Source organism: Nothobranchius furzeri, chromosome 6 (assembly GCF_043380555.1).
Source record: "Nothobranchius furzeri strain GRZ-AD chromosome 6, NfurGRZ-RIMD1, whole genome shotgun sequence".
Taxonomy (NCBI): domain Eukaryota; kingdom Metazoa; phylum Chordata; class Actinopteri; order Cyprinodontiformes; family Nothobranchiidae; genus Nothobranchius; species Nothobranchius furzeri.
Window position 1 is genome coordinate 33,080,074 of NC_091746.1, and position 26,760 is coordinate 33,106,833.

Below are 26,760 nucleotides of genomic sequence, written 5' to 3' on the forward strand. Positions count from 1 at the left end.
TGAGTTTCTCAGCATTTTATTTGTGAGAGCTTGTGTTTGACATCTCATTTAATTGTCTGAGTTTCGGTCTTGGTCTCTCCATTCTCTGTGATCTCTTGGGTGACAATGACGACCTTCCGGGTAGTGGTTGATGTGGAGGAGGACGAGCTGCTACAAAGAAGACATCAGATCATTGATCCTACATTTTTATGCAGGACCTTACCCCTCACCCCCCAGTAACTGTACAGTTTGGACTGATCAGCTCACCTGCTGCTAGCTCCTTCCCCATCCAGCAGCCGTCTGTACTCAGCGATCTCCATCTCCAGCCTGGTCTTCATGTCCAGCAGCACCTGATATTCCTGGCTCTGCCGCTCCAGGTCTGCCTTCAGCATCATTAGCTGTTCCTCCAGAGAGACCACCTGTTGCTGGTAACCCGCCAGACGCATGGCATAGCGGTTCTGGGTTTCGGCTAGCGTTCCCTCCAATCCTGCTTTCTGTTGGAGACAAAGCGAAGATATTCGGGTTAGTTGATGATCTCGATATGAACTGTAGATGGTTTTGGAGCGGTTTGATGCTCACCATGCTGAGCTGGGACTGGAGCTCGATTTCTAGGCTCTGTAGTGTTCGTTTAAGTTCTGTGATCTCTGTTTTGGATGTTGCCAGGGTTTCTGTGCTGGCTGTGACTTCTTTGGTCAATTCCTCGCTCTGCAGGGACAAGAAACTATCTCAAAACATTTTTCATACATTTATCTCTTACAGAATATTTTTGTTTGGTTTCTATGATATGGAGAAAAATGTTTTACTTCATAATAAAAGTTTTAAATTACAATTTTTTAGCAAACAATATTTCCTCTTAAAACTGTTTATTTTTTATCTTTATAACTTAAGTTTATATTTTTAAGTTTCTGTTATAAAGTTAGATGAAACAAACTCCTGATTGGTGCAGTTCTTCATGCAGCCACTAGGTGGAAACAGAAACTTTCTTGTTTCAGGATTACAAGTGTACTTGTTCTGATGGCTCACCTTGGCCTGGAACCAGTTTTCTAATTCTTTGCGGTTCTTATTTGCAACGCTCTCATAGTGTTCTCTGATTTCATTCATGATGGCTGTCAGATCCTGCTGGGGTGCAGCTTCCACCTCCACATTGACCTGACCGCTGACCTGTGACCTCAGACCCAACATGTCCTGCAGGAAGATACAGATCATATATTTTTTAAACCACATTACATACAAATATTTGGATCTATGTGGAGACGTTCTGTAGGGTTATCTCACCTCTTCATGGTTCTTTTTCAGATAGATGAGCTCCTCTCTCAGAGACTCGATCTGCATTTCCAGGTCAGATCTTGCAAGGGTCAGTTCATCCAGGATCCTCTTCAGGCCAGCAATGTCAGCCTCCACACCCTGGCGCATGGTCATCTCAGTCTCGTACCTGATCACATGATCACATGAAATAACCATTTTCTTTAAAACAGTTCAAAGATCGTCCAGCTGAGGGCTTCTGCGCTGGTTAGCTCAGTGCAGACACCAGCAGAACAGAAACAAAAGAAAACTGTTTCCCTGCTGCATCAATTAATCAGACTCACTTGACTCTGAAGTCATCAGATGCCAGCTTGGCATTATCGATGGACAGGATAATGTTCCCTTTCGCACAGGTGGCCTCAGTTATCTGAAAAACAGAAGGACAGGTTTGGTTAAAGAATGGATTTGAATAATTTGGTAGCAGAACTAGTTGGATCAAACTACAAATAAAAACATGGAAATGAGATTCAAATGTGGCTGTGGCCTTGGAGTGTTCTGGGTGTTCAGAATGATGAGGCCTCAGACTTTACTGGGTGTGGTCGCTCCTGTTCCAGCCAACAAGAGGCAGATCCAGTTCCAGGAAGAATTCTGTCCCTTGTTTAGTCTTGAAACAAACATTTCTGACCCCCCTCTAATTTTGCCTCCATATTGACTAAACAAACAAATATGAGCTCAGAACCAGAGCCTGATCTCACCTTGTCCTGGAGGTCGCTGATGACGCTGTAGTAAGCTGAGTAGTCGTGACCTGCTGGCTTGGCCTTGTTTTCCAGAAACTGACGGATCTTCAGCTCAAGCTCGGCATTGGCCGCCTCCAGCTTGCGGACCTTCTCTAGGTAGGAGGCCAGTCGGTCATTCAGGTTCTGCATGGCGGCCTTCTTGTTGTCTGAGATGTCTACTGCATCAGAGAGGTTGAAGCCTCCCCCTGCAGAGGAGGAAAAGCCTCCACCAAAACCACCAGAGGAGAAACCTCCACCACCACCAGAGGAGAAACCTCCACCACCACCAGAGGCAAAGGATCTGGAAGCCACGCTGCTGGAGATCCGGACCCCGGCACCCCCGGAGCCGCCGTGTACGCTAGGGGACTTCATGGAGGATAGGCGGCTCCCACCAGAGAAGGTGACAGATCGATTGGAGTACATGGACATGGTGAAGGAGTCTGCCTGGTCTGGCTGGAGACAAGGAGAGAATGTAAAATATGATGGGTTGAGCTTCTTTTATGCATATCCAGAGGAGGCGAAAGAGGGGGAGGAAGAGGGGAGGAGGGGAAGGTTTCAGGTGTCCCCCTCCCCCTTCCTCCCCAGCCCTTTCTCTCCCCTGCTCGCCTTAGGCAGGTGGTAACAAACATCATCAAAGCAGGAATCTCGGGTATTTTAATTTGTTGCGCCATAACTTCACCTGCGGGCCATTAGATGACAAGAAGACAGAACCAGTTTCCTGTCAGACTCAAAACTCCCCATCCCCGATCCACCTGGTGTCCTGTCATCTAGTCCCAACCCGCCTGTGTCGCTCCGGGCCCTGCAGGTCTGTACACACACACATAAGCACGCACGCACGCACGCACGCACGCACGCACACACACACACACACACACACACACACACACACACACACACACACACACACACACACACACTAGCTTTGTGAACTAACTAATTATCTGGTGGGGAAAGAGCCTGAGTTGGTGTGAGCTTTTGAGATTCTGCTAGATATAGTCAGACTCACCATGACCCCTACATGTAGGCTGAGGGAGGCCATTCTCTCATCCATCAGATTAAACCCCAACGTACAGGCACCAAGATGGGGGCAACGACTATTCCCACCCCTGCTTGGCGTTTATCAATAGGGTGGTATAGTGTCCAACCCTTCCCGAGGAAACTGGATCTGGAGCCAGAGCCTGACTACTTAGCAGAACCTCTCAATCTCACACCAACTCAGACTCTTTCCCCACCAGGAAGTTGACATTCCATATACTGAGAGCCAGCTTCTGTAGCTGAGGATCAGACCTCCAAGGTCCCCACCTTGTGCTAACGCTCATCTCATAACGCACCCTACCAGTTTGGACCCACCCACAAATGGTGAGCCTATGGAAAGAGTGACCCATTTATTATCTTCAGGCTGTGCAAGGCTGGGCTCCATGAGTGAAAGCCAAGCCACCAGGTGCCTGCCAAAGTGTGCCACCTCCAAGCCTGCCTCCAGAGGGAGGCCTCAGTAACAAGTGCCCGGGCGAGGAAATACTTTTCATTCACTATGATCACTATAAGGGTCTGTGGACTGCACTTCATTTGATCCCTCATCTAAGACCTGTTTTTCATGTGTTAGGTTACCAGAGACATACAACCTCAGACAACTTTGCTCCTAGAGTCCTAGGGTTGACTCTAAAAATTAATCAGCGGAAGATTTCAACCTGTGATCTAATGATTCCTGTCTGAAGGTTTCCAGTGATTTTGAAAATATTGAGCTAGAACACACACACAGAGAGAGAGAGAGAGAGAGAGAGAGAGAGAGAGAGAGAGAGAGAGAGAGAGAGAGAGAGAGAGAGATAGGTATTGGCTGCTGTTAAAGGATGGGGTATAGCAACAGTATCATCAGCTTGACACAAATGGAAATTGATCCTTTAATGACTAATAATCTCACCCAATGAAAGTATATATAAATTAAGCATTTTAACTAAGCATTAAAACCTGCCTACCTGGTTACTCCACATATATATTTCATGAGCATTTTTTTACTCAGAATTACCCCTGAAGGACTTAGTTGTTCGTCCTTTTATCAAAACTTATTTTGAGCCCAAGAGGGTTAACCCTCTGTAATCGAACAGATCAAACACTGCACTGAGACTTAAAGGGAACTTTTCAGACACTGCCTGGACCAGTTGAGGCACCAGTACACCATCAACTGTCTGTTGTTCAGACTGTTGATGGTGTACTGGTGCCTCAACTGGTCCAGGCAGTGTCTGAAAAGTTCCCTTTAAGTCTCAGTGCAGTGTTTGATCTGCACTCTTAGAAAATTCTGTAAATTTACGGCAGAATTCCAACAGTAACATACCGTTTTTTCCAAATTACGGTAGGATAATGTTAAATCTGATGTTTTTTTTTTCTGTTGAATTATGACAGCCGGAAAATTACGGCAAAAAAACGGTCTATTTCCTTTGAAGCACATTTTTGAAGTTCTCAACTTTAACAATCAGCTATGTTGAAGAAGAAGAAAAAGAAGACAATCAGTGTTCATCCTCCAACTTGAAAGCTTCTAAAGGGTAAGTTTATCACTTCTAAGAATGTAAATAGATAATCAGAAACCCACTTGTAAAAGTTTAGCTTACTTAAAAAACATGACACGAAATGAAACATCACTTGGACCATAGTGATTTTAGGAGTTTTATGGTGGAAAGTTAAATATTTATTTTTAAAGGTGTGGCAAACGATGTTTCTGAAGAACCGCCCACTCAACGTTCTTTACAAACGACAGACAGGAGGATGTTTACACCTAACATAAAATCCCCAGCAAGCATTCCATACTTGAAATGTCGCTGTGAAGTCCATTTCCAAACTGTGTAACCATGAGGACATATCTATAAGACAGAATCTGTTTAGAAAGAGTATAGAAAATCTGACTATAGAAATAACTGTCAGCTGTTAATGATAACATGTCAGAAAAACTCACCCATTCTGCAATGATTGCAGAGCACCTTGATTTTACAGACACCTCAAATGGCCTAATAGCATTACAGGGTGCCTTTGTGATGGAATCCTTCATTGTGCATTTTTCTATTGGTAGAATAAGGAAGTCCAGCAGCTGCTTTATAATGTCATGATAGACTATGGACTATTACATCTTCTTCTCTGAAGACTGTTGTTGCATCTGGTGGAGTGGCAAATTCCTGGCTTTCACATTCATTGTCTTCTGGGTCATCATGCACAGTCTGATCAAGGCCAATCACCGGGCAATCCTCTAAGGACATTCCATTTGGGAGTGTAACACCAGACCTGTAAATATGAAGAAAAAATATTAACACATCACCTGGAGAACATCGCATTCTTCCAATCACTCAAACTGGCAGCTTTTCACACATTCCAATGGTTCAGCATGTGATGAACTTGAGCATTACTGAGCTTTTACTATTCAATAGGATGTTGGTGACAGACATCACATCTCCATGTGTTTGGGGCACAGCCTGGAATGTGAAACTAAAGCCTGATTCATACTTCTCTGTCAGCTTCGCAAGGGACAGACACGCACAGTGTCACGCTGCCCCCTTCACAACCCTCAACGTCCTCTGTGGGAGGACCACACACACACTCAGGCCAACCGAACTCCACTACCCAGCATTCCCAGTGCCAGTCTTCCGGCCCACGTCACCCACCGCATCTAAATAAGAAAGTAGAGCTCAACACCAAACCACTCAGTCATCGTTCTAACCGAACTGTGCTCCGAGTTCCGACCAGATCCAACCCGATCACTCAGCCCGTTCTGACCAGATCAGCCCGAGCTACTCGCCCTGCCGACTCAAAGTAAGTCAGCTTGTTACCTTTTGGAGCCGCCGTGCTCTCCAGTCATTATACGGTTTGACTCCTAGAACAAACCGCGTGTCAATCTGCCTGGCGTCAGTCACTCCGCAGTTGGGTTTAAAAACACGCTACATCCCGAACTCTCGCTCCGGTTCAGCTCAGCTCGAGTCAGGCCTTACAGGTTGACTGAGTCCAATACTGACCCAGCGGAGTTCGAGTCCCTGCAATCGCAGGTGGTCCAGATGGGAGTTACTGTGGGACGCCTAGCTGACAAGGTGGAGTCCATAACCACAGTAGTTCTCCAGCTTTCCGCTGCGCAGCAGCAGCAGACCTCCAGAGAATGGGAAATACCGATTCTCAGCCTCCCGGAGAAGTGGGACGGCACGCACGGCTCCCCTGAGGGAATGTTAGCCACGCTCGCCATGACTTTCGAGTGTCAGCCCCACCGCTATGCCACAGCCCGCTTCCGCGTGGCGCTACTCACCTCCCTCCTCACCGGCTCAGGAGTGGGCTGCAGCCCTATACAACAATAAATCGGAGGCTTGCAATGACTGTGGCCGAAATGAGGAGGGCTTTTGTTCCCCCCAGCGGCGAGATATCGACGGAGGCCCAACTACTTCTGCTCCGACAGGGGAGTCAGACTGTAGCCCAGTACACGTCCAGGTTCCGAACTACGGCTGCCAAACTGCAATGGGGGGATGATGCTGTGAAAGCAGTCTATCTTGAGGGGCTCTCCCCACGTATCCGAGAAGGGATGATAGGGAGGGACACCCCAGAGACCCTGGACGAGGCGGCCGACCTCGCTCTTCAGATGGACCTGCGTCTTTTTACCCGTCGATCCGCTGAACCGCCTGTAACGACGACCTCAGCACCAGACCTTCCTCGCCCAGTCAGCTTGTCCCCCAATGAACCCATGCAGCTGGGACACCTGAACCCAGAAGAGAGCGAGAGATGCTATACGGAGGGGCTGTGCGCCTACTGTGGTGCTCCTGGCCATCGGAATATTACCTGTCCCCTCCGGCTGGGAAACGCAGACTCCAAGTAGGCAGCAGCAGAGAGGTCCTACTTGGAGTAACCAGAGCCCCCTCGACCCGCACCCTGCTCCCAGTCACTCTTCATCTTCCCCAGGGACCCGTTGAGCTGGAGGCGCTCCTGGACTCCGGAGCAGCCGACTGCTTCATGGATCAAGATCTAGCCTCTCGACTTCAGGTTCCCTTGCCCTCCCTACGCCAAACCATTACCGTCACCTCCGTGGATGGAACCCCTCTCAGACCCTATCCAATCCGCCAAGAGACAGTTGGTCTCCGCATGGACATACTCCCCCACTCCGAGACTCTCCGATTCCTCATTGTGACAGCTCCTTTGTCCCCCTGATGCTGGGTCACTCCTGGTTCCTGCGCCATAATCCCCAGATCTCCTGGTCGTCTGGTCGGGTGCTTACCTGGGGTGCTGCCTGCCATTCTTATCGACCTCCTCAACCCGACTCAGAGCCTGGCCACCCGGTTACTGAGGACATTGATAGCTCACAGTTCCCCTCCTGTTATCATGACCTGGCTCAGGTATTTTCAAAGAGTCCTACCACCATCTTGCCTCCTCATCGCCCTTATGACCTGGAGATAAAACTCCTGCCCGGTTCTGTTCCACCACGAGGCCGCTTGTACTCCCTGTCTCCAGCAGAGACTCGGGCCATGGATGCCTATATTGCGGACGCTATTCAACATGGGTTCATCTGCCCTTCCACCTCGCCAGGAGCCGCGGGGTTCTTCTTCATGAAGAAGAAGGAAGGGGGTCTTCAACCCTGCATTGATTATCGGGGTTTAAATAAGATCACGGTCCGAGATCGTCACCCCTTGCCTTTGATGACTACCGCCCTGGACGTAGTGTCCCAGTCCACCATCTTCACCAAGTTGGATTTGTGCAGTGCTTACAATCTAGTCAGGATAAAGCAAGGTGATGAGTGGAAGACCACCTTTATCACCCCGACAGGCCACTGGGAATACTTAGTGATGCCTATTGGCCTATGCAACAGCCCCGCCGTTTTCCAACGCCTGATCACGGATGTCCTGAGGGACATGTTGGGCAGATGGGTTTTCGTTTATCTTGATGACATAATGATTTATTCCCGAACCCTGGAGGAGCACGTCACACACGTCCGAGCAGTCCTTTCCCGGTTGTTGGAAAACCGGCTCTACTGTAAGTTAGAGAAATGTGCTTTTCGTCAGGAGACCATCTCCTTCCTGGGGTTCCTTGTCTCATCTCAGGGTTTCTCAATGGACCCCCAGAAAGTCCAGGCTGTGGCCCACTGGCCGATACCCACTTCCCTGAAACAGCTTCAGAGTTTCCTGTGTTTCTCGAATTTCCATCGCCGCTTTATACGCGGTTTCAGCTCCATCGCGGCTCCTCTCACTGCCCTAACCAGATCGTCAAACCAGACCCGCCCATTCCGTCTAATTCCTGAGGCCACACAGACTTTCCACACCCTGGTCCACCGCTTCACCACTGCTCCCATCCTCGTACATCCGGATCCAACAAGACCTTTTGTAGTGGAGGTGGGCGCTTCTGAGGTGGGGGCAGGGGCGGTCCTGTCCCAAAGCGGTCCCGACTCTAAGCTTCATCCCTGTGTCTACTTTTCCCGTAAATTCTCTCCAACCCAAAGTAATTACGGGGTAGGTGACAGGGAGCTCCTGGCCATTAAATGGGCCTTGGAGGAATGGCAGCAGTGGTTGTTGGGTACGCCGGACCCATTTACCATTTGGATGGACCACCAGAACCTCATCCACATCCAGAATGCTCGACAACTCAATCCCCGTCAAGCCCGCTGGGCACTGTTCTTTGAATCATTTCATTTCCACCTGGCCTACCGTCCTGGTTCAAAGAATCTGAAGGCTGACGCCCTTTCACGCTGTTACACCCAATCTGCACCCGTCAGGGAACTGCCACCCATTCTACCAGCCCAGAAGTTTATCGCAGCTCTCCACTGGCCAGTAGAGGACACCATCCGGGCTGCCTTGCCCATCGATCCCGCACCTGCCGACGCGCCCTCCGACCGGCTTTATGTGCCTTCCACCTGCCGCTCTGAAGTCCTGGCTTGGGGGCATGCATTCTGCCTGGCTGGTCACCAAGGGCAGACCCGAACCCTCCAGTTCCTACAACGTGCGCTATGGTGGCCCTCTATGGCCAAAGATGTCCAAGAATGCGTGGCCGCCTGTCCCACTTGCGCCCGCTCCGAGACCCCAAACCAACCCCCGACTGGAGATCTACACCCTCTCCCTATTATACACCGACCATGGTCCCACATCGGCCTAGACTTTGTCACGGGGTTACCTCCTGTCAACCAGCTAGAGACCATCCTAACCATCGTGGACAGATTCTTGAAAGCAGTCCACCTAGTGGCTCTTCCTTGCCTGCCCACAGCCAAGCAGACGGCCGAGATCCTCCTGGAGCAGGTCGTGCGCCTAAATGGGTTTCCCCAGGACATTGTCTCGGATCTGGGACCCCAGTTTATGTCAAGATTCTGGAAGGCTTTCTGTCGGCTGGTTGGTGCCAGTAGAAGTCTTTCCTCTGGCTACCACCCCTAAACTAATGGGCAGACTGAGCGTGTAAATCAGCAACTTGGTCGGTACCTCTGCTGCTTTGCCTGCTCCCAACCAACCACTTGGCCCAAATACCTCTTGTGGGTGGAGATGTCCCACAATCTCCACGTCTCCTCGGCCACTGGTCTCTCCCCATTTGAGTTATGTTACGGATACCAGCCCCCTCTCTTCCACCACCAGGAACCTGAGACTGAGGTCCCCACTGCCCAGACCCTGGTCCGGCATTGCCGCTTCGCATGGGTCCGTGCTCGGGCGGCCATCAAGCGAGCTAACACAGAATACTATTGCCAGCACAAACACCGCCACCGGACTAGGCCAACGCTTCAACCTGGCGACAAGGTATAGGTGTCTACCCGGAACATGCGCCTACCCGCTGGTTCCCGGAAGCTCGCTCCATGATTTTTGGGGCCCTACCCTGTGGAGAGGGTCATTAACCTGGTGGCGTATCGTATCCACCTGCCCAGGCCTCTCAAAGTCGATCCCGTCTTCCATGTGTCCCAGCTAAAACCAGTACGGACATCTCTCCTCACTCCTCCTCCGGATCCCGAGCCTCCGCCTCGAGGGGTTGGCGAGGATGGGCTTTTCACTGTGCGGCACCTGCTGAACGCCCGTCGCAGAGGTTGGTAGTACCTAGTGGATTGGGCAGATTACGGCCCGGAGGAACGCTCCTCATAGCCAACGAGTGCAATCATGGACCCCTCGCTCATCTCGGACTTCTGGGCCCGCCACCCTGGGACTTCTGGGGCCATCCCTCCGGTGGGGGGTCCTGTCACGCTGCCCCCTTCACAACCCTCGACGTCCTCCGGGGGAGGACCACACACCCACTCAGGCCAACCGAACTCCACTACCCAGCATTCCCAGCGCCAGTCTTCTGGCCCACGTCACCCGCCACAACTACATAAGGAAGTACAGCTCAACGCCAAACCACTCAGTCATCGTTCTAACCGAACTGTGCTCCAAGTTCCGACCAGATCCAACCCGATCACTCAGCCCGTTCTGACCAGATCAGCCCGTGCTACTCGCCCTGCCGACTCAAAGTAAGTCAGCTTGTTACCTTTTGGAGCCGCCGTGCTCTCCAGTCATTATACGGTTTGACTCCTAGAACAAACCGCGTGTCAATTTGCCCGGCGTCAGTCACTCCGCGCTTGGGTTTAAAAACACGCTACATCCCGAACTCTCGCTCCGGTTCAGCTCAGCTCGAGTCAGGCCTTACACACGGATTGACGGAAGCGTTTTGCTCTCATACTTCTCCGTCTCCTGGAGGGTGTTGCAAAGCAATTCCCCACCAGGACAGCAGATGGTGTAGTGCTGTTCTGTGGTATCCCGTCATGTATCCGGTCCAAGATAGTGTTTATATTGTGTTTTTTTATATAAGAGACTTTTTAACATGGACAAATTTGTCTCTCATCCTCATCCACCTCTTCATGCGCTCGCCACCTCTAAACCCACGTTTCCTGTTATTTCTGTCCACAAATAAAACGCTTGCTGCGCATCTTTTCACTCATCCAGTCACGGGGAATTAAACGTTCATATTTTAGAGTTTTTTCGCGAGGAATTCTTCAATCTTCTCCTTGTCTGCCACTAGTTATTCTCGACTCTCTTTATGTTTTTGAGGGCGCAATGGCGGCGGTGTAGACGACAGTGTTGTCCTGACCAATCACAAGCTTGCGTTCTCCGTCTCGACGGATGGATGTTTGGAAAAGTGGGCTCGACTCTGTACGTACTTGCGTCCCTGCCGGGGTCATACGCAAGGACGGATAATGGCGTTGCGTGTCTCCGCACTGACGCAGATGGAGAAGCATTAATCAGGCTTAACATTTCAAACAAACACACCTAAAACCTGTTTGTTCTGACAGTTGAGGGCCATTACAGGAAATATTTTACATCTGTATTACTTTTGGAGACTGTTTGCAGGAAGGCATTTTTGAAAAACAACATTTGTGTTTACCTATATAACATTCATATAAAACTGTTCTAATGCAACAAAGTACTTTCCATTAATAAATTATGAAATAACAATAATACAATTACCTAATGCAAATGCCACAATCCAGGTCTTCTGCTTCTTCTTCAGCTGGGATGTCGTCCTCTGAAAAAGCTAATTCATCGTTCTCATCTGACGATGACAGTGAATGTATCTTTGTATCAGGAGTCCAAGTAGCATGCAATGTTTCATCCCAGTCAATTCTAATGAAAGACATAGACCAAACAACAGAAGTGATTTTTTTACTATTGTATACTATCAAGACAAACATATTTCCCATCAACAACATGCTACAGGACATTGCTCCAGACAAAAATAACATGTGCACATAACCATAAGCCTCCATAGCATTAAAACTTACACAGAATTTTGTAGATTGTTGTAGGTATCCTCATCTATGTCGACTGTATGTACAATAGCTGAAGCCCTAGGAAAAATATTCCTTTGGTCACAATTTAATCATAAAACACGTAGTGATCTACAGAGTAACTACCCCGTACTATATATACCAATTTTACCTTTCTTTCTCTTGAGGAATAGTTTCTTCATCACAGCTGGCCATTTGTTGAACCCCCTCGACAGAGAAATCAGCTTCACTGTAACTCACACACACACACACACACACACACACACACACACACACACACACACACAAATAAATACACAGCCAACACATGATAATTGGTATGCCTTTTTCTATCCAGCATTCTCACGCACATGCACCACTCAGTTTGTTTGCTGGGAACTTACCGATCCGACAGTGAATCCTGAATTGTCGATACAGCTGGAGGCTTTGGTCTTGACCACTGAGTGTGAGTCAGCGGAGTGGAGGTGATGTTATCATAGCTGTAACAAATATAGAATTTTAAACATATTAGTTCTTTGTTTATACAAAATCCAAATATAACAAATATTTCATATGGATGTCCACAGATATTCTTTAAAGTATATTCTTCTGAAGGTCATCCAGCTCTACATTCAAAACTACCTTTAATAAATGTATGCTATACTAAATATGACATCCGTTACGTGTTTTACTGTATTGTTTGATTCATGCATCAGGACATTGTCTTTAATGTCTCCTCTCAAAGATGTGTTCAGATTCAGATGCAGCAGCCCCCTGTCTGCATGTAAAAAAAAAAAAAAACTAAACGGTGCGTTACGGATTGATGAACCGACTGTTACCACTACACTCTCGAAGGATTCAGGATACAGATGCCTGAACAGTCGTAAGGATTCTGTGTCAGCAAAGCGCATCCCTTTGGGAAGATAGGCATCAAATCCTAGACTGCTCCTTCTTTGCAGCCACCATACACATACTTTCCGAAACTTGAAATGACGATTGCGGCGACGCATCAACTATAAAACAAGTAGAAGCATTTCCTCTATTTACAGCTCTCTCGCCGTTTATTTTTTCACATGCAGACCGGGCACTGCCATGTTGGAATCACGTCAGCAGAGAACGCACTTTGTTTGGGCAGTAGAATATTTCAGAAGCTGATGTGCGCAAACAAATAAAAAAAGGGGTTTTATTTTCATACAGTTCTTCTAGCAGTAATCTCAAATGCATTCCTCCAAATAGCATGCCAAACTTTAGCTTACCTGTCGAGCAGAAAACAGGCAACCGCAGCATCTGTGGACAGCCCAACCGTCTCTTTCAGCGAACGCCAACGTTGAAAAGAGTCTCCTAAAAACACTCTGGTCTTATTTCTCACTTCAGAGGCCTTTCTCTTCTTCTCGTAGACTTCGAAGACACCTTTTCTCTTGTGACTCTCAGCCATTTTCAAAAGAACCCGTTGAGATAAAAGTGTGCAACCCGTTGAGAAAAAAGAGTGTGCATGCGCAAAGAGAAAACTGACCCAGGGGCGAGCACGTACGACGGACTTACGCAAAGGCTTCGCCAGAATGATTGACAGTTATGCGGACCAATGGTTGACGTGATCCACCCGGAAGTAAAAGATCGATTGCTATACCTTTAAGTGTTTGTGCTGCTGTAACAAGTGAATCTCCACAATGTAGGATCAATAAATTCTATTCCTTTGTATTGTATTGTATTGTATTGTATTTACCAACATCCAGCACCCATTACTGTCTGACTCTTAATTTCCAATACCAGTATAAACTTATACTGATGTATGCAATATCTCCCCTAATAAAAAATAAATAATTTAGGTTGCTAATATCATAATTCCGGAACTGTGCTGCTCTGTGTGGCTGCATGTTGGAGTAGCTCTGTTGACTATATGTAAGTTTTGCCTTTTTTTGGACATTTTTTCTTCTAGTTTCTCGGGAGGAACAGTGTTTTTTTTTGGGGGGGGGGGGGGCATTTTGCTTTTCTGTTTCTGGTGCTGTGAAGCTTAGAGGATTTTTACTGCTATTTTTTCACTTTTTTCACATTTTGAGCATTTGTTATAATAATAATAATAATGCACTGAACTTATATAGCGCTTTTCTAGACACCCAAAGACGCTTTTCACACACTCTCACATTCACATACTGCTAGTGATGGTAAGCTACTTGTAGCCACAGCCGCCCTGGGAGGTCTGACAGAGGCGAGGCTGCCATTTGGTGCCGTCGGCCCCTCTGACCACCACTAACACAGGTAAGTTGGGTGAAGTGTCTTGCCCAAGGACACAACAGCAGGACCCTCCAATCATGAGGCAACCCGCTCTACCACCTGACCTACTGCTGCTCATGCTGATGCATAACCATGACAACAAGCTGGTTTAAAATTGGGAGCAGCTGATTAACATTGGAAAGGCTGAAATAATACCTCAACTGAAGCCACAAATCCCAAATGAGCTAAAATGCAAGAAGTGTGGGTGCAGAGCGGGAGCAAAACGGAGACAGAGAAAGAGGAAAGTCAAACCAACTCTTCCATCGATCATAATGGGCAATGTGAGATCACTGGCCAACAAGATGGATGAACTCCAAGCCCTTTCAAGGTCTCAGCCAGAGTATCGGCAGTGCAGTGTTAGGTGTTTCACTGAGACGTGGCAGCAGGACCATATCCCCGATTCCAGCGTCTCTCTGCCAGGAATCCTGACTGTACGAGGAGACATAGATCTGAAGAGGAGCGGGAAAAGAACAGGAGGTGGAGTGGCAGTGCTTGTCAAAAACAGATGGTGCCATCCAGGTCATGTTTCAGTAAAATGTCATCTCTGCAGCCTAGATGTTGAACTCTTGGCAGTAAGTTGTTGCCCATATTATTTGCCAAGAGAGTTCACCAGTGTTATCTTGGCAACCATTTATATTCCACCTTCAGCCGAAAGTCTGCAGAAAGTGCATGTGATGCCATCAGTTCCGTTGTCGCTAAGCTACAAACCCAGCACCCCAATGCATTTGTGGCTATATCTGGTGATTTTAATCATGCCTCGCTCTCTGCTACACTTCCAACATTTCAACAGTTTGTCAGCTGCTCCACCAGAGAAAACAAGACATTGGATTTGTGTTATGCAAATGTAAAGAATGCATACATGTCCAAAACAAGACCTCCTCTAGGACAATGAAATCACAATCTTGTTTTTATCTGCTCAGAATACAAACCACTTGTTCAGAGGCAACCTGTGACAAGAAGAACTGAGAAAATGGTCACAGGACACTGTGACAGGACCACAGAATGATTTCGAATGATCTCACCCAGTGAGGTGGTGTATATGGAAAAGAGAAGAGGTCCTAGTACAGAGCCCTGGGGGACTCCTGTGGCAAGATGGTGCACGGTAGAGAATTGTCCAAGCCAAGATACACTGAAAGATCGTCCTGTGAGGTACGATTCAAACCAGGCGTGTGCTTTCTCTGTGATGCCCATGCTAGAGAGTGTGGACAAAAGGATGCCATAGTTGACAGTGTCAAATGCAGCCAATAAGTCAAGCAGGATAAGCACTGAGGATTTGGCAGTCACTCTAGATTCTTTTAAGGATTCCGTCGCTGCTAACAGAGCAGTTTCAGTGGAGTGGCCCTTTTAGAACCCAGATTGGTATGGGTCAAGCAGACAGTATTGTGAGAGGCATTCTGTGATCTGCTTGAAAGCCACCCTTTCAATGATTTTGGACAGAAAAGGGAGGAGAGAGATAAGTCGGTAGTTCTCCACATGATTTGGAGGAAGAGATGGGTTTTTTTAGCAGCGGTTTAACCTGAGCATGCTTGAGAGAGGTGGGAAATGTACGGGATGTCAGTGAAGCGTTGATCACATGTGTGACTGCTGCGGCTACTGTTGGAGCAATAGCTTGGAGCAGCTTAGTCGGAATGGGGTCGAGTGGGCATGTAGTAGGGCCAGGCACGTGCAGGGGGGGCGGAGGGTGCTTGAGACCCTGCCCCTTTTGTCCCATGTGGCCAAAGTGCTCTTTTTGAGGTTTAATGATTTTTTTATATTTATTTATTTATTTATTTATTTATTTATTTATTTATTTTTAAAGAATTTTCTGTTTATGCCCCCTCAACAATAACAAAAATAATAATTAATAAAATTTCTGTTTAATAAAGTTATATAGCTGGCGTGAGTCACGTGACCATACCATCTTTTCCTCACGCCAGAGCGCACAGCCGGTTGAAAGCTGCAAGCACCCACGTTTTCTTCATGGCCGAGTGAGTGGTGCAGAGCTTTTAGGACATACATATTGATTGGGAGAAACGGACTAACACCGGTAAGTAGGATGCACACTACTATACAAAGTTATTAGATTATTTTGTACATTATTAAGTTGTTTTGTGGCACTGATCTACCTGTAAGTTTTTTTTTTCTGCCTGCTTCACGTCAGCTGGATGGATTTAGAGCTTTTGTTTAAGTGCGTTTGAGTCTCTGGTTAGTGTGTGTGGAGCAGTCAGGTAGCTGCATGTCTGGGACAGAAAATGAGACATGAGAGAGACTCCTCCTGAAGTGTTGAAGAAACACACAACAAAGAATCATAGATGTTGATGTTTCTCACTCTACAGGTGCTGGCCAGTAAATTAGAATATCATCAAAAGGTTGAAAATATTTCAGTAATTCCATTCAAAACGTGAAACTTGTACATTATATTCATGCAATGCACACAGACCAATGTATTTCCGATGTTTATTACGTTTAATTTTGATATTTATAGGTGACAACCAATGAAAACATCAAATCTGGTATCTCAGAAAATTAGAATATTCTAAAGGCCAATGAAAAAATGTTTGTTTCTCTAATGTTGGCCAACTGAAAAGAATGAACATGAAAAGAATGTGCATGTATAGCACTCAATACTTAGTCGGGGCTCCTTTTGCCTCAATAACTGCAGTAATGCGGCGTGGCATGGACTCGATCAGTCTGTGGCACTGCTCAGGTGTTATGAGAGCCCAGGTTGCTCTGATAGTCGTCTTCAGCTCCTCTGCATTGTTGGGTCTAGCGTATTGCATCCTCCGCTTCACAATACCCCATAGATTTTCTATGGGGTTAAGGTCAGGCGAGTTTGCTGGCCAATCAAGGACAGGGATACCATGGTCCTTGAACCAGGTGCTGGTGGTTTTGGCACTGTGTGCAGGTGCCAAGTCCTGTTGAAAGGTGAAGTCTGCATCCCCATAAAGTTGGTCAGCAGCAGGAAGCATGAAGTGCTCTAAAACTTCCTGGTAGACGGCTGCATTGACCCTGGACCTCAGGAAACAGAGTGGGCCAACACCGGCAGATGACATGGCACCCCACACCATCACTGACGGTGGAAACTTTACACTGGACCTCATGCAACGTGGATTCTGTGCTTCTCCGCTCTTCCTCCAGACTCTGGGTCCTTGATTTCCAAAGGAAATGCAGAACTTGCTTTCATCAGAAAACATAACTTTGGACCACTCAGCATCAGTCCAGTCCTTTTTGTCCTTGGCCCAGGCGAGACGCTTCTTGCGCTGTTTCATGTTCAAGAGTGGCTTGACACACGGAATGCGACACCTGAATCCCATGTCTTTCATGAGTCTCCTCGTGGTGGTTCTTGAAGCGCTGACTCCAGCTGCAGTCCACTCTTTGTGGATCTCCCCCACATTTTTGAATGGGTTTGTCGTCACAATTCTCTGCAGGGTGCGGTTATCCCTAGAGCTTGTACACTTTTTTCTACCACATTTTTTCCGTCCCTTCGCCTGTCTGTTAATGTGCTTGGACACAGAGCTCTGCGAACAGCCAGCTTCTTTAGCAATCACCTTTTGTGTCTTGCCCTCCTTGTGCAAGGTGTCAATGATTGTCTTTTGGACAGCTGTTAAGTCAGAAGTCTTCCCCATGATTGTGGTGCCTTCAAAACAAGACTGAGGGACCTTTTAAAGGCCTTTGCAGGTGTTTTGAGTAAATCAGCTGATTAGAGTGGCAGCAGGTGTCTTCTATATTCAGCCTTTTCAGAATATTCTAATTTTTTGAGATACCAAATTTGGAGTTTTCATTAGTTGTCACTTATGAATATCAAATTTAAATGTAATGAACATTGGAAATACATTGGTCTGTGTGCATTGCATGAATATAATGTACAAGTTTCACGTTTTGAATGGAATTACTGAAATATTTTCAACCTTTTGATGATATTCTAATTTACTGGCCAGCACCTGTAGATGAAGGCAACTGGACTTCTTTGATTTCTTTAAATCATTTCATTTCTCCTCTGAGGAGCTTTGTCAGTTCTAACTGGAATATGGGAGAGTCAAGCTTATAAGCTGTAGCTGTCTGTTGTTATTTAAAGAGCAGAAACTACTCTGAGTACCCCGCCTCTCCATCTCCTGATGAGTCGTTAGCCTCTATTGATGGTGAGTCATCATGTTGATTAGATGCAGGAAGGTGTGACCTAGAATGAAACTGAATGAGATTCAAAGCTGCATTATTGGTTCTGGAAAGGTGAAATCTAAGCCCCGCCCCTATTTAAAGTGGGATTTTCACGTTTTGACATAGATTCTTTTACTCCTCTCAATCATCTGTCTTCTCTGTCCAGAATGTGGACTTTGTCATCTTCAAAGGTGTGTCCCTTGTCCTTCAGGTGAAGGTGGGCTGCAGAGTTTTGACCTGAAGAGGCAGCTCTCCTGTGTTGTGTTATGTTCTTGTGTAATTGTTGTTTAGTTTCTCTAATGTAAACATCTGCTGGACAGTCCTCACTACACTGGACTGCATAAACGACGCCACTGAGCTTCTGTTTGGGTGCTTTGTCTTCTGGATGGACCAGGTTCTGTCTGAGGGTGTTGTTGGGTTAAAGTTTACTGGGATGTTGTGTTTGGAGAAGATTCTTCTACATTTCTCTGAGACTCCTGCCACGTATGTGATGATGGTGCCTTTGTGTAAAGGGTGTTGTTGTTAGATTGGTAGCAGAGCTCTCATGTTTAGTGTTAAGTTCAGTGAGATCATGGAATGGGATCAGAATTTTCTACTGACAGGAAAAAGATCTCAGCTAACATAGCTGTAGATCACACTGGATAAGTCTCTGTGGTTGCATTTATTTTACATTTATTTTACTACCTCTTACTAGAGCTTTTTTTAGTAGGCACAAAATATATTTGGTTGTACACCTGTGCAATAGCAATACATTATCTTGAATCTTAAATGTACTTCCTGAATGAGTGACCTTTTCAGGCTAAAATAGCAAAATGACAAATACAGACAGAAGGACGACTTATTTCTTCTTTTATAATGCGTTGCATCACCACCTGGTATCAGAACAGGACTCAGTATTGGAAGATAATCAAAAATCAAACAACTTGGACTCGGATCAGGGGCAAAAATGTGGTTGTAACATCTCTAGATATAAGTCAGCTTTAAAAACTAAAACTATTATTTATGAACTAACATTAACACTAATGACACTAATTGATATATTTTTATTATGTTGTTTGAACCCAAGTTTCTCATTATCTGAATTTTCTAACTTGTTGGATTGCTCTATAAGTGCCCCTTTTTTTTTTTTACTTTGAGCACCCGCCCCGTCAAAGGTCTCTGCACGGCCCTGAGTAGGGCGGCTGCACGTGAGAAGCTTGGACACAGTTCTCAGTGAGAGGGGAAAAAGAGGAAAATGAAGCAGTAGGGCTTGAGATGGTTGGACTAGAAGGAGTTTGTGGTAGCGAATGTTCAGGAGTGGCCAGTTGAGTAAACTGTTTGCTTATAGCTGTCACTTTGTCAGTGAAGAATGAGGCAAAGGTGTCAGCTGATAGACTGTTGGCAGGAGGTGGAGACGGAGGGTTGAGCAACGTTTTGAATGTCGAAAATAGTTTCTGAGAGTCAGTAGAGCTGAGAATTTTGTCAGTGTAGAAAGCTTTCTTTGCATCAGTGATGCTGGCAGAGAATGAGGACAGTAATTCATGAAATTTCAATTGATCACCAGGATCTTTTGTTTTGCACCATTTCCGTTCCGCAGCACTAAGATTGGTGCGTAAAGAATGGAGGGTATCATTTAGCCAAGGGTGTGACTGAGAGGATCTAGCAGGTCTAGTGGCTAAAGGACACAAGTTGTTAAGACAAGACTAGAGTGTAGAGCAGAGTGACTCGGTGGCATCATTCACTTCATAAGCAGAGAATGTGCTGGGAGATGGAAGAGTGGAGGCAACTTGAGAGGAGAAGTGGTTGGGTCCCAGATTGCGGAGGTTTTGAAAGTTGCGAAAGCGGTTTGCTGTGTGTGACCTTCCTCTGAAGCCAGTGATCACAGGTATAGGATAATGTCACATTTTGCAAGGTGTTGATGGAGCAGCGTCTGGGTCGAGTTTGTTTGCTCTGTGTACCTGCTCTGTGGACATGCGCAGGTAGACACGTATGTCTTTACCCCGGAGGGGCTGAGACACAAGGGCTGACGCTTCAGTTATGCCACCAAACTTATGCTGTGCTACTGGTTGGAAACAGGTGTTCATGCAACAGCTGATTGCAATGGTTGAGACCTGGATCACCTGATGAGTGTTTTCAGGGATGGGAGAAACAGCTCGTTCACAGCCCCTGATTGCACTTATTGTTTTCAACTGGCCCAAACCGGAGCTACTAAACAGGATAGCCCACAGATGAGTTTCCTTCTCTTTTCCCAATGGAAGATAGTGCAAAGCAAAAGTTTAAGAAGACAAAAACAAGCGCTAACAGACACTCAAGGCCCTTTGGTGCAGATTCAAGTCACATGGACAAGTGGGTTCAGCAAAGGGATGGATGTTTAATTTACAAACAAACAGGGATGTTCTGGGTGCTGTATTATTTGTGTGAGGTGTTTAGAGAAGAGAAGCCATGTTTTAACTGCTTCAACAAACAATTGAAAAAAAAAAAGAAAATGTAGAAAAAAGTAGTTTTATGGTGTTTCACCTGGTGGTCATAAGATGAATTATAAACACAACACACTGAATTGTATTGCTTTTATTTCTGAATTTTTGCAGCAGACATTGGGGACAGCAACCTCTTGCTGGATCACAGCGAGACCTCCTGTTTGGAAGTGCTCACCACCTTCCCGTCCACCACCTCCTCTACGATGACAATCTGTTTCTTTGTGGTGGTGACGACAGGGGCAGAGGAGGAGACGGTGGTGGTCTTCTTGGAGGTGGTTTTTGAGGACATGCTGCAAATAAAATCAACAGAACATCTGAATATTGATGTTTGCAATGCATCTCAGTTTACTTCAGCTAATTAAATAAAAGTTCATGTTTTCAAAATTGTAATAAAGTATTATTCAAATGATGTTTGATAGAGAAATGCATGAAGTTTGGTCTGAAAACAATAAATTAAAAACTTCTAGAAAAGTTAAATGAAACATTTCAGTCATAAAATAATTTTAGCAATAAAAATAGAATAGCATAAATGTCTGCTGTGGTAAACATGACGTAAGTTATGTTTTGACTTAATTTAGCAAACTTATCTGGCTCCTTGCTTTTATATCACTGACTTTAAATGAATGTTTGCCTCTATGCAGATGACACAATGCTGTTTCTATCTGTCTCTTACTGTGCTCCCAGTGTACAAATATGGTTTTAAAGACCTTTTGAATGTTTCAACTGATAAAAAAAATCTGCATTTTTTATTAATTAACAATCTTTAGAGTCAAATGTTTTTAACAAACACACAATTAAAACATCTAGCATGTTATGGCTAATTCATTTCTTATAAAACCCTGATAAAATCTGCCTTTTAAATGAAATTAAAGAATTAAATTAAAAATGTTTTTGTCTTTTTATCTCACCTGCTGCTACCTCCTTCCCCGTCCAGCAGCCGTCTATACTCAGCGATCTCCAGCTCCAGCCTGGTCTTCATGTCCAGCAGAATCTGATATTCCTGGCTCTGCCGCTCTAGGTCTGACTTCAGCATCATTAGCTGTTCTTCCAGAGAGCTCACCTGTTGCTGGTAACCTGCCAGACGCATGGCATAGCGGTTCTGAGTCTCGGCTAGTGTTCCCTCCAAGCCTGCTTTCTGTTGGAGACAAAGAGGAGATGTTGTGGTTAGATGATGGTCTCAGTATAAATTGTAGATTACAACAGACTGGTTTGATGCTCACCATGGAGAGCTGAGATTGGAGCTCAATTTCTAGGCTCTGAAGCAGTCGTTTAAGGTCTGTGATCTCTGATTTGGATGTTTGCAGAGTTTCTGTGCTGGCGGCGACTTCTTTGTTGAGGTTTTCTGTCTGAAGAGGTAAAACAGGAGCATTTCATTAAAACTGTTCAGATCATTTAAATGTTCGGCCTTTTAAATAAACATTTTAACCAGTTAAAATTTCTCAGCAAATCAGCCCCTTTAACTCCATAAATTCACAGAAATGTTTTACACAGGCAACGTGAATTACAATGAGAGTAGGATACTTTCACAAGAACTAATTCAGTATGTAGGAGCCAATATTGTCTTGGTTTACATTATATTATGGTCTAAGTTCGTTTTAATAATGTCTCATATATATTTCAGTTTATTGCACAATGGTTTGTTTTTCGACCACTGTTGGCACTGCAGAGCCTAAATAGGTGTCAGGGTGGCAGTGCACTGGTGTTTTGGGTGACAGGAGGTCACACGATTTTTACCACTTCATTTGGTTTCATTCCACAACTAATTTGCCGTTGTAATTTTTTTATCATTTTCATAACCTCGACAAGATATCGCTATTCTGGAACCTCCATAATTGTGATCGTCAACATCTTCAATAAATGGGATAATAAACCCAAGCCTGCTTTCTGCCTGGACAGTAGTGTTGAAGCGAGTCATTGCCTTCACCTGCACCCAAGGGTGACTAAAAGTGGGAATTGATAGTCACTACACAGTATAATAAATACTTTGATCGTTGTTTCTGATGTCATGGTGATCCAAATCACTCTGTTTGGACCAGATGGCATCAGAACAGAAAGATCAGGCTGTGAGGTAATTACAGGGTTCACCCTCAATAACAACAAACCCAAGTTTAGATACACATCATAAAATTATTGACTGACTGAATTAATCATCACCTGCAGGTTCAAAGTGAGTGAAGAAAACAGGACCTCACCTTAGACTGGAACCATGCCTCCAGGTCTTTGCGGTTCTTGGCAGCGAGAGCCTCATAGTGTTCTCGCATCTCCTCCATGATCTTGTTGAGATCTTGTCCTGGAGCGGCCTCAACCTCCACGTTCACATTGCCACTCATCTGAGTACGCATTGCCATCAGCTCCTACAGGCAGAATCATGGTTAGTACTTCATCAGCATCTTCACACTGACAGTTCTGGGTGTCCTGATTCTTTTAAGGGTGTAACTACAGATTTTTCAGTGTTTCTTCAAGTACAAGATGGGAAAAAAGACTCTTCCATTATGAATAAAAGTAATTAACACTTACAGTGCTATAGTATTTGTGGAGTTGGATTTTTCTGATCCCAGAAGCAGAACCTAACCCAACAACCCAATATCACCTGTGAGCTGTCTCACCTCCTCATGGTTCTTCTTGAGGAAGATCAGCTCCTCCCTCAGACCTTCAATTTGCATCTCAAGGTCAGACCTGGCCAGCGTCAGCTCATCCAGAATCCTCTTGAGCCCGTTAATGTCAGCCTCTACTGACTGGCGCATGCTCATTTCATTCTCATACCTGAATGAGACACCAACAAAGTGATTCTGAACCTGTCTCCTTGTGAAACTGCAGCAAGAACCAGACTGATGGCTTGTTTAGTAAATGGTACAACCAGTTCATTCACTCATTCACACACATTCACATAAAACTAGTCTGATTGAATGGAGCAGACATAAGTGACTTTTGTCAGGCACATTAGATGTTTTTCAGGTTCCTTTACTTTGAAACTGTTTGTAACTGACCCATTCACAGATTACTTTACTTACTTGAGCCTGAAGTCATCAGCGGCCAGCTTGGCATTGTCGATGCCCAGGTAGAGGCCTCCGTTGATTTTGGTTGCATCCTGGATCTGTGGGGACAGAAACATGGGTTTAGAAGTATTCTAACATCTGAGTGACTTTCTGAAACAATGATATGAGAATGTGTGGACATTTTGTGGCCTGAACCTGGGCCTGGACTCGGGCCTGAGTTTGGGTCTGAACCTGAGGCTGGACCTGGACTGATGAAACTCCTGGTTCAGATTGTACCAAAGTCTTTTCCCCTTTTCTTTTCTGTATTTTCCTTCCATATGTTTTGATGCTTTTACAACAGTTTTTCCTTCATCTGGACCCCTCAGACAAAAGGTTTCCTACCTTTCCTTGCAGCTCTGCTATGGTGATGTAATAGGCGCTGTAGTCTCTGGAGGAGGGAGAAGTCTTTTTCTCAAGAAAATCCCTGATCTTCTTCTCAAGCTCAGCATTGGCCGCCTCCAGCTTGCGGACCTTTTCCAGGTAGGAGGCCAGGCGGTCATTCAGATTCTGCATGGTGGCCTTCTCATTGGCAGAGACATTCATGCTGTCACCACCACCTGCTCCACCACCTGCTCCGCCACCAAAGCTGAAGCTATAGCTGGCTCCACCACCACCGCCGCCACCACCACCACTGCTGAACATGGACATGCTGGAGGCAGCGGATGACATCCTCATCCGAGAGTCCCCGATGGATCCGTACATGGACCTGCTGCTGCCCATGTAGGCTCCACCTCCAAGAGATCTGGAACCAAATGTTGACATGGTGATCTAGGTTTGGGTGGTGGTTTCAGCTTCAGCTAAAGAGGAGCTAGTGGAGATCTCAGACAGCAGCTGGACTTTTATACTGTTTTCTGGGGTCCTGAGGAGGAGGAGGAGGAGGAGGAGGAGGAGGATGGTGTGCTGGCGCAAGATTTGGGAGGAGACACCTGTTCTTTTACATCTTGTAAAGACCAGAAGAATGTAGGAGTGTCTGAGACAATAAGGAGCCAACGATTACCTGACACGAAGACTTAAGCATGCCAACTTTCATTTCACATCTTAGGAGCCGAAAAGAGAAAGGCCAGTTCAGACTTGGAAAACATTAAGTTAAGTGCACCAGGAATGAAAAACCTCAGCCCAGAGAGGAGTGCCTTGTATGTTTGTGTGGCCAGGTGCTTGAGAAACAAAAAAATAAAAAAAACAAGAGATTAAAAGTACTGATGGTGTTGTTTCTGTCAGGGCTAATCTTCTGCTTCTAGAGCCGACAAGGGACAAGAAGTGCTGTCAGGATCATTAAACCATTACAGAAACATGAGGAAACTACCAAGATCATCATCTTTAACACCTTCAGTTTGACAGGCAAATTATTTTCTGAGAATAATCCTACCTGGTTCCATTCCAGGACTAAATCAGGTGCAAAGACCTGTTGTCTTTTGTTTCAGTTAGCATAGATTTTAAACCTGAATTCTTCCAGAAACTCAGCTCTACACAAGCTCCAACAAAAAATAAGAAATATGACTGAAATGTTCTGAACTATGAGATCCATCCTGTTGAAGCTTAGATCCACCTACAGGACATTTACACACAACTGCATCAGAAACCAGACTCTGTTTTGGTCCTTTGGTTCTAAATGAGTAAAGTGGGCTTTTCCAGCGCCAAGTCCTTTACAAAAGCAGGAACTCGGTGTGCTGCTTAAGATCATAAAGCTGAGTGGCATCACAAGACATCAGCAATGACCCTAAAGAAGCAGCTGTTTCTACCCATCAGTGCATACAGGTACTGCCTGCTACAGTTTATCAGATTCCCTTTCATCACTGGCAACAAGTGAAGAGGTAAATGTGTAAAGCAACGTTTATTAATGGTGAAAGTTTTGTAACAATTTGTTACAAATCAGTAAATGCATTTTGTCCTCACAGACTTCCGTAGAATGAAACATGGCATCCAAAATGGTGTCGGCCAGAGACTAGACCCACTCCCATGTAGTTTGGAACAGATTTTCATGGTTGTATGATATGAAACTGCCAGTATTTTTCAACAACTGGGTATCTTTTAAGTCTTTTACTACAACAGTTGGATAATTCCAGAGATTACTGGTAAAAACTATACATTGTCTCTTTAAGTTACGTGTAATCAAATTTACTATATGGCAGGATAAGCTGTGAGGCATTGTAATCAGCGTTTATTTTTATGTAAACACAAAGACACACGTTAAATCAGATGTTCGTCTTCCTGACATATATAGTTTTATCACCAATTTGAATTCTTTAAATAGGACATGAAATCTTTTAAACAGTTTTGACTCCAATGTTAGGCTTTTGTTTGTTGTTTTAAACTGATGTCATTGTAAAGCTATTTGGATCGGTGTCTTCATTGTTTCAAAGAGCTATATAAAAAATCTTATTTTTGTGTCCCAGAGTGGAAATATTTACCCACAATGCATGGCATGATAACAGCTGATCCTAGTTGTTTTGCAGCCACAGGACTCTCTGAGTCTAACATGAACTGATGTGTTGTAGAAGAAGGACTTTTATTTATTTATACAGCTTTTTCACAAGTAAAAGTGCTTCACTGAATAGAATGTCAGCTTTCAGTGTGATTAGTGCAAAAACGCTGGATGACATAGTAAATGCCTTAAACTCATCTACCTGCTGTCTGGACACCCTGCCAACTAATTTCTTTAATAATGTTTTTAGCTGCGTGAAAGTGAATGAACTGAAAAATGTTAATTGCTCCTTAATGTCAGGTATTTTTCCCAAATCATTGAAAGCTGCTGCTGTTAAGCCTCTGCTAAAGATAGTAATAATAATAATAATAATAATAATAATAATAATAATAATAATAATAATAATAATATTACATCTAACTTATATAGCGCTTGTTTAGGACACTCAAAGAAGCTTTCAAACACTCTCACATTCACACACTGCCAGTGATGGTAAGCTGCTTTGTAGCCGCAGCCGCCCTGGGGCAGTCTGAGAGAGGCGAGGCTGCCATTTGGCGCCTTCGGCCCCTCTGACCACCACCAACACAGGCAAGTTGGGTGAAGTGTCTTGCCCAAGGACACAACAGCAGAATACCTCTAGCAGGAGCTGGAATTGAAACCGTGACCCTCCGATCTTGGGGCAACCCGCTCTACCACCTGTGCTACTGCTGCCCCTAAAGATGAAAAATTTAGA

General features: G+C 45.4%; 2 protein-coding genes across 3 annotated transcripts; both read right to left on the bottom strand.

The window, feature by feature from the left end:
- LOC107374251 (keratin, type I cytoskeletal 13) lies at positions 1–2,480 on the bottom strand. 2 transcript variants are annotated; one of them, XM_015942397.3, is made up of 7 exons: positions 1,977–2,480; positions 1,566–1,648; positions 1,255–1,411; positions 1,003–1,164; positions 559–684; positions 247–473; positions 1–147 (listed from the first exon to the last, which is right to left on the bottom strand). In XM_015942397.3, exons 1-7 carry the CDS (start codon positions 2,424–2,426, stop codon positions 45–47), a joined length of 1,308 nt encoding a protein of 435 aa, XP_015797883.3. In that variant the 5' UTR covers positions 2,427–2,480; the 3' UTR covers positions 1–44. The 2 variants fall into 2 exon arrangements, with proteins under 2 accessions (XP_015797883.3, XP_015797882.3); XM_015942396.3 differs by having other exon boundaries at positions 1–150; positions 1,977–2,479.
- Positions 2,481–20,646: 18,166 nt separating this feature from the next.
- On the bottom strand, positions 20,647–24,425 carry LOC107390309 (keratin, type I cytoskeletal 13). Its single transcript, XM_015966943.2, has 7 exons — positions 23,948–24,425; positions 23,582–23,664; positions 23,177–23,333; positions 22,763–22,924; positions 21,791–21,916; positions 21,479–21,705; positions 20,647–20,860 (listed from the first exon to the last, which is right to left on the bottom strand). Exons 1-7 carry the CDS (start codon positions 24,365–24,367, stop codon positions 20,713–20,715), a joined length of 1,323 nt encoding a protein of 440 aa, XP_015822429.1. The 5' UTR covers positions 24,368–24,425; the 3' UTR covers positions 20,647–20,712.
- Between the last annotated feature and the right edge of the window lie 2,335 nt (positions 24,426–26,760).

Excerpts from the sequence above, each read along its gene's own strand:
- LOC107374251 (XM_015942396.3), bottom strand. The coding sequence starts at position 2,426 with ATGTCCATGTACTCCAATCGATCTGTCACCTTCTCTGGTGGGAGCCGC. Across the intron at positions 1,165-1,254 it reads TGAAAAAGAACCATGAAGAG|GACATGTTGGGTCTGAGGTC; the intron begins GTGAGATAACCC and ends ATCTTCCTGCAG. Across the intron at positions 474-558 it reads TCCAGTCCCAGCTCAGCATG|AAAGCAGGATTGGAGGGAAC; the intron begins GTGAGCATCAAA and ends TGTCTCCAACAG.
- LOC107390309 (XM_015966943.2), bottom strand. The coding sequence starts at position 24,367 with ATGTCAACATTTGGTTCCAGATCTCTTGGAGGTGGAGCCTACATGGGC. Across the intron at positions 21,706-21,790 it reads TCCAATCTCAGCTCTCCATG|AAAGCAGGCTTGGAGGGAAC; the intron begins GTGAGCATCAAA and ends TGTCTCCAACAG. Across the intron at positions 20,861-21,478 it reads GGGGAAGGAGGTAGCAGCAG|CATGTCCTCAAAAACCACCT; the intron begins GTGAGATAAAAA and ends TTTTATTTGCAG.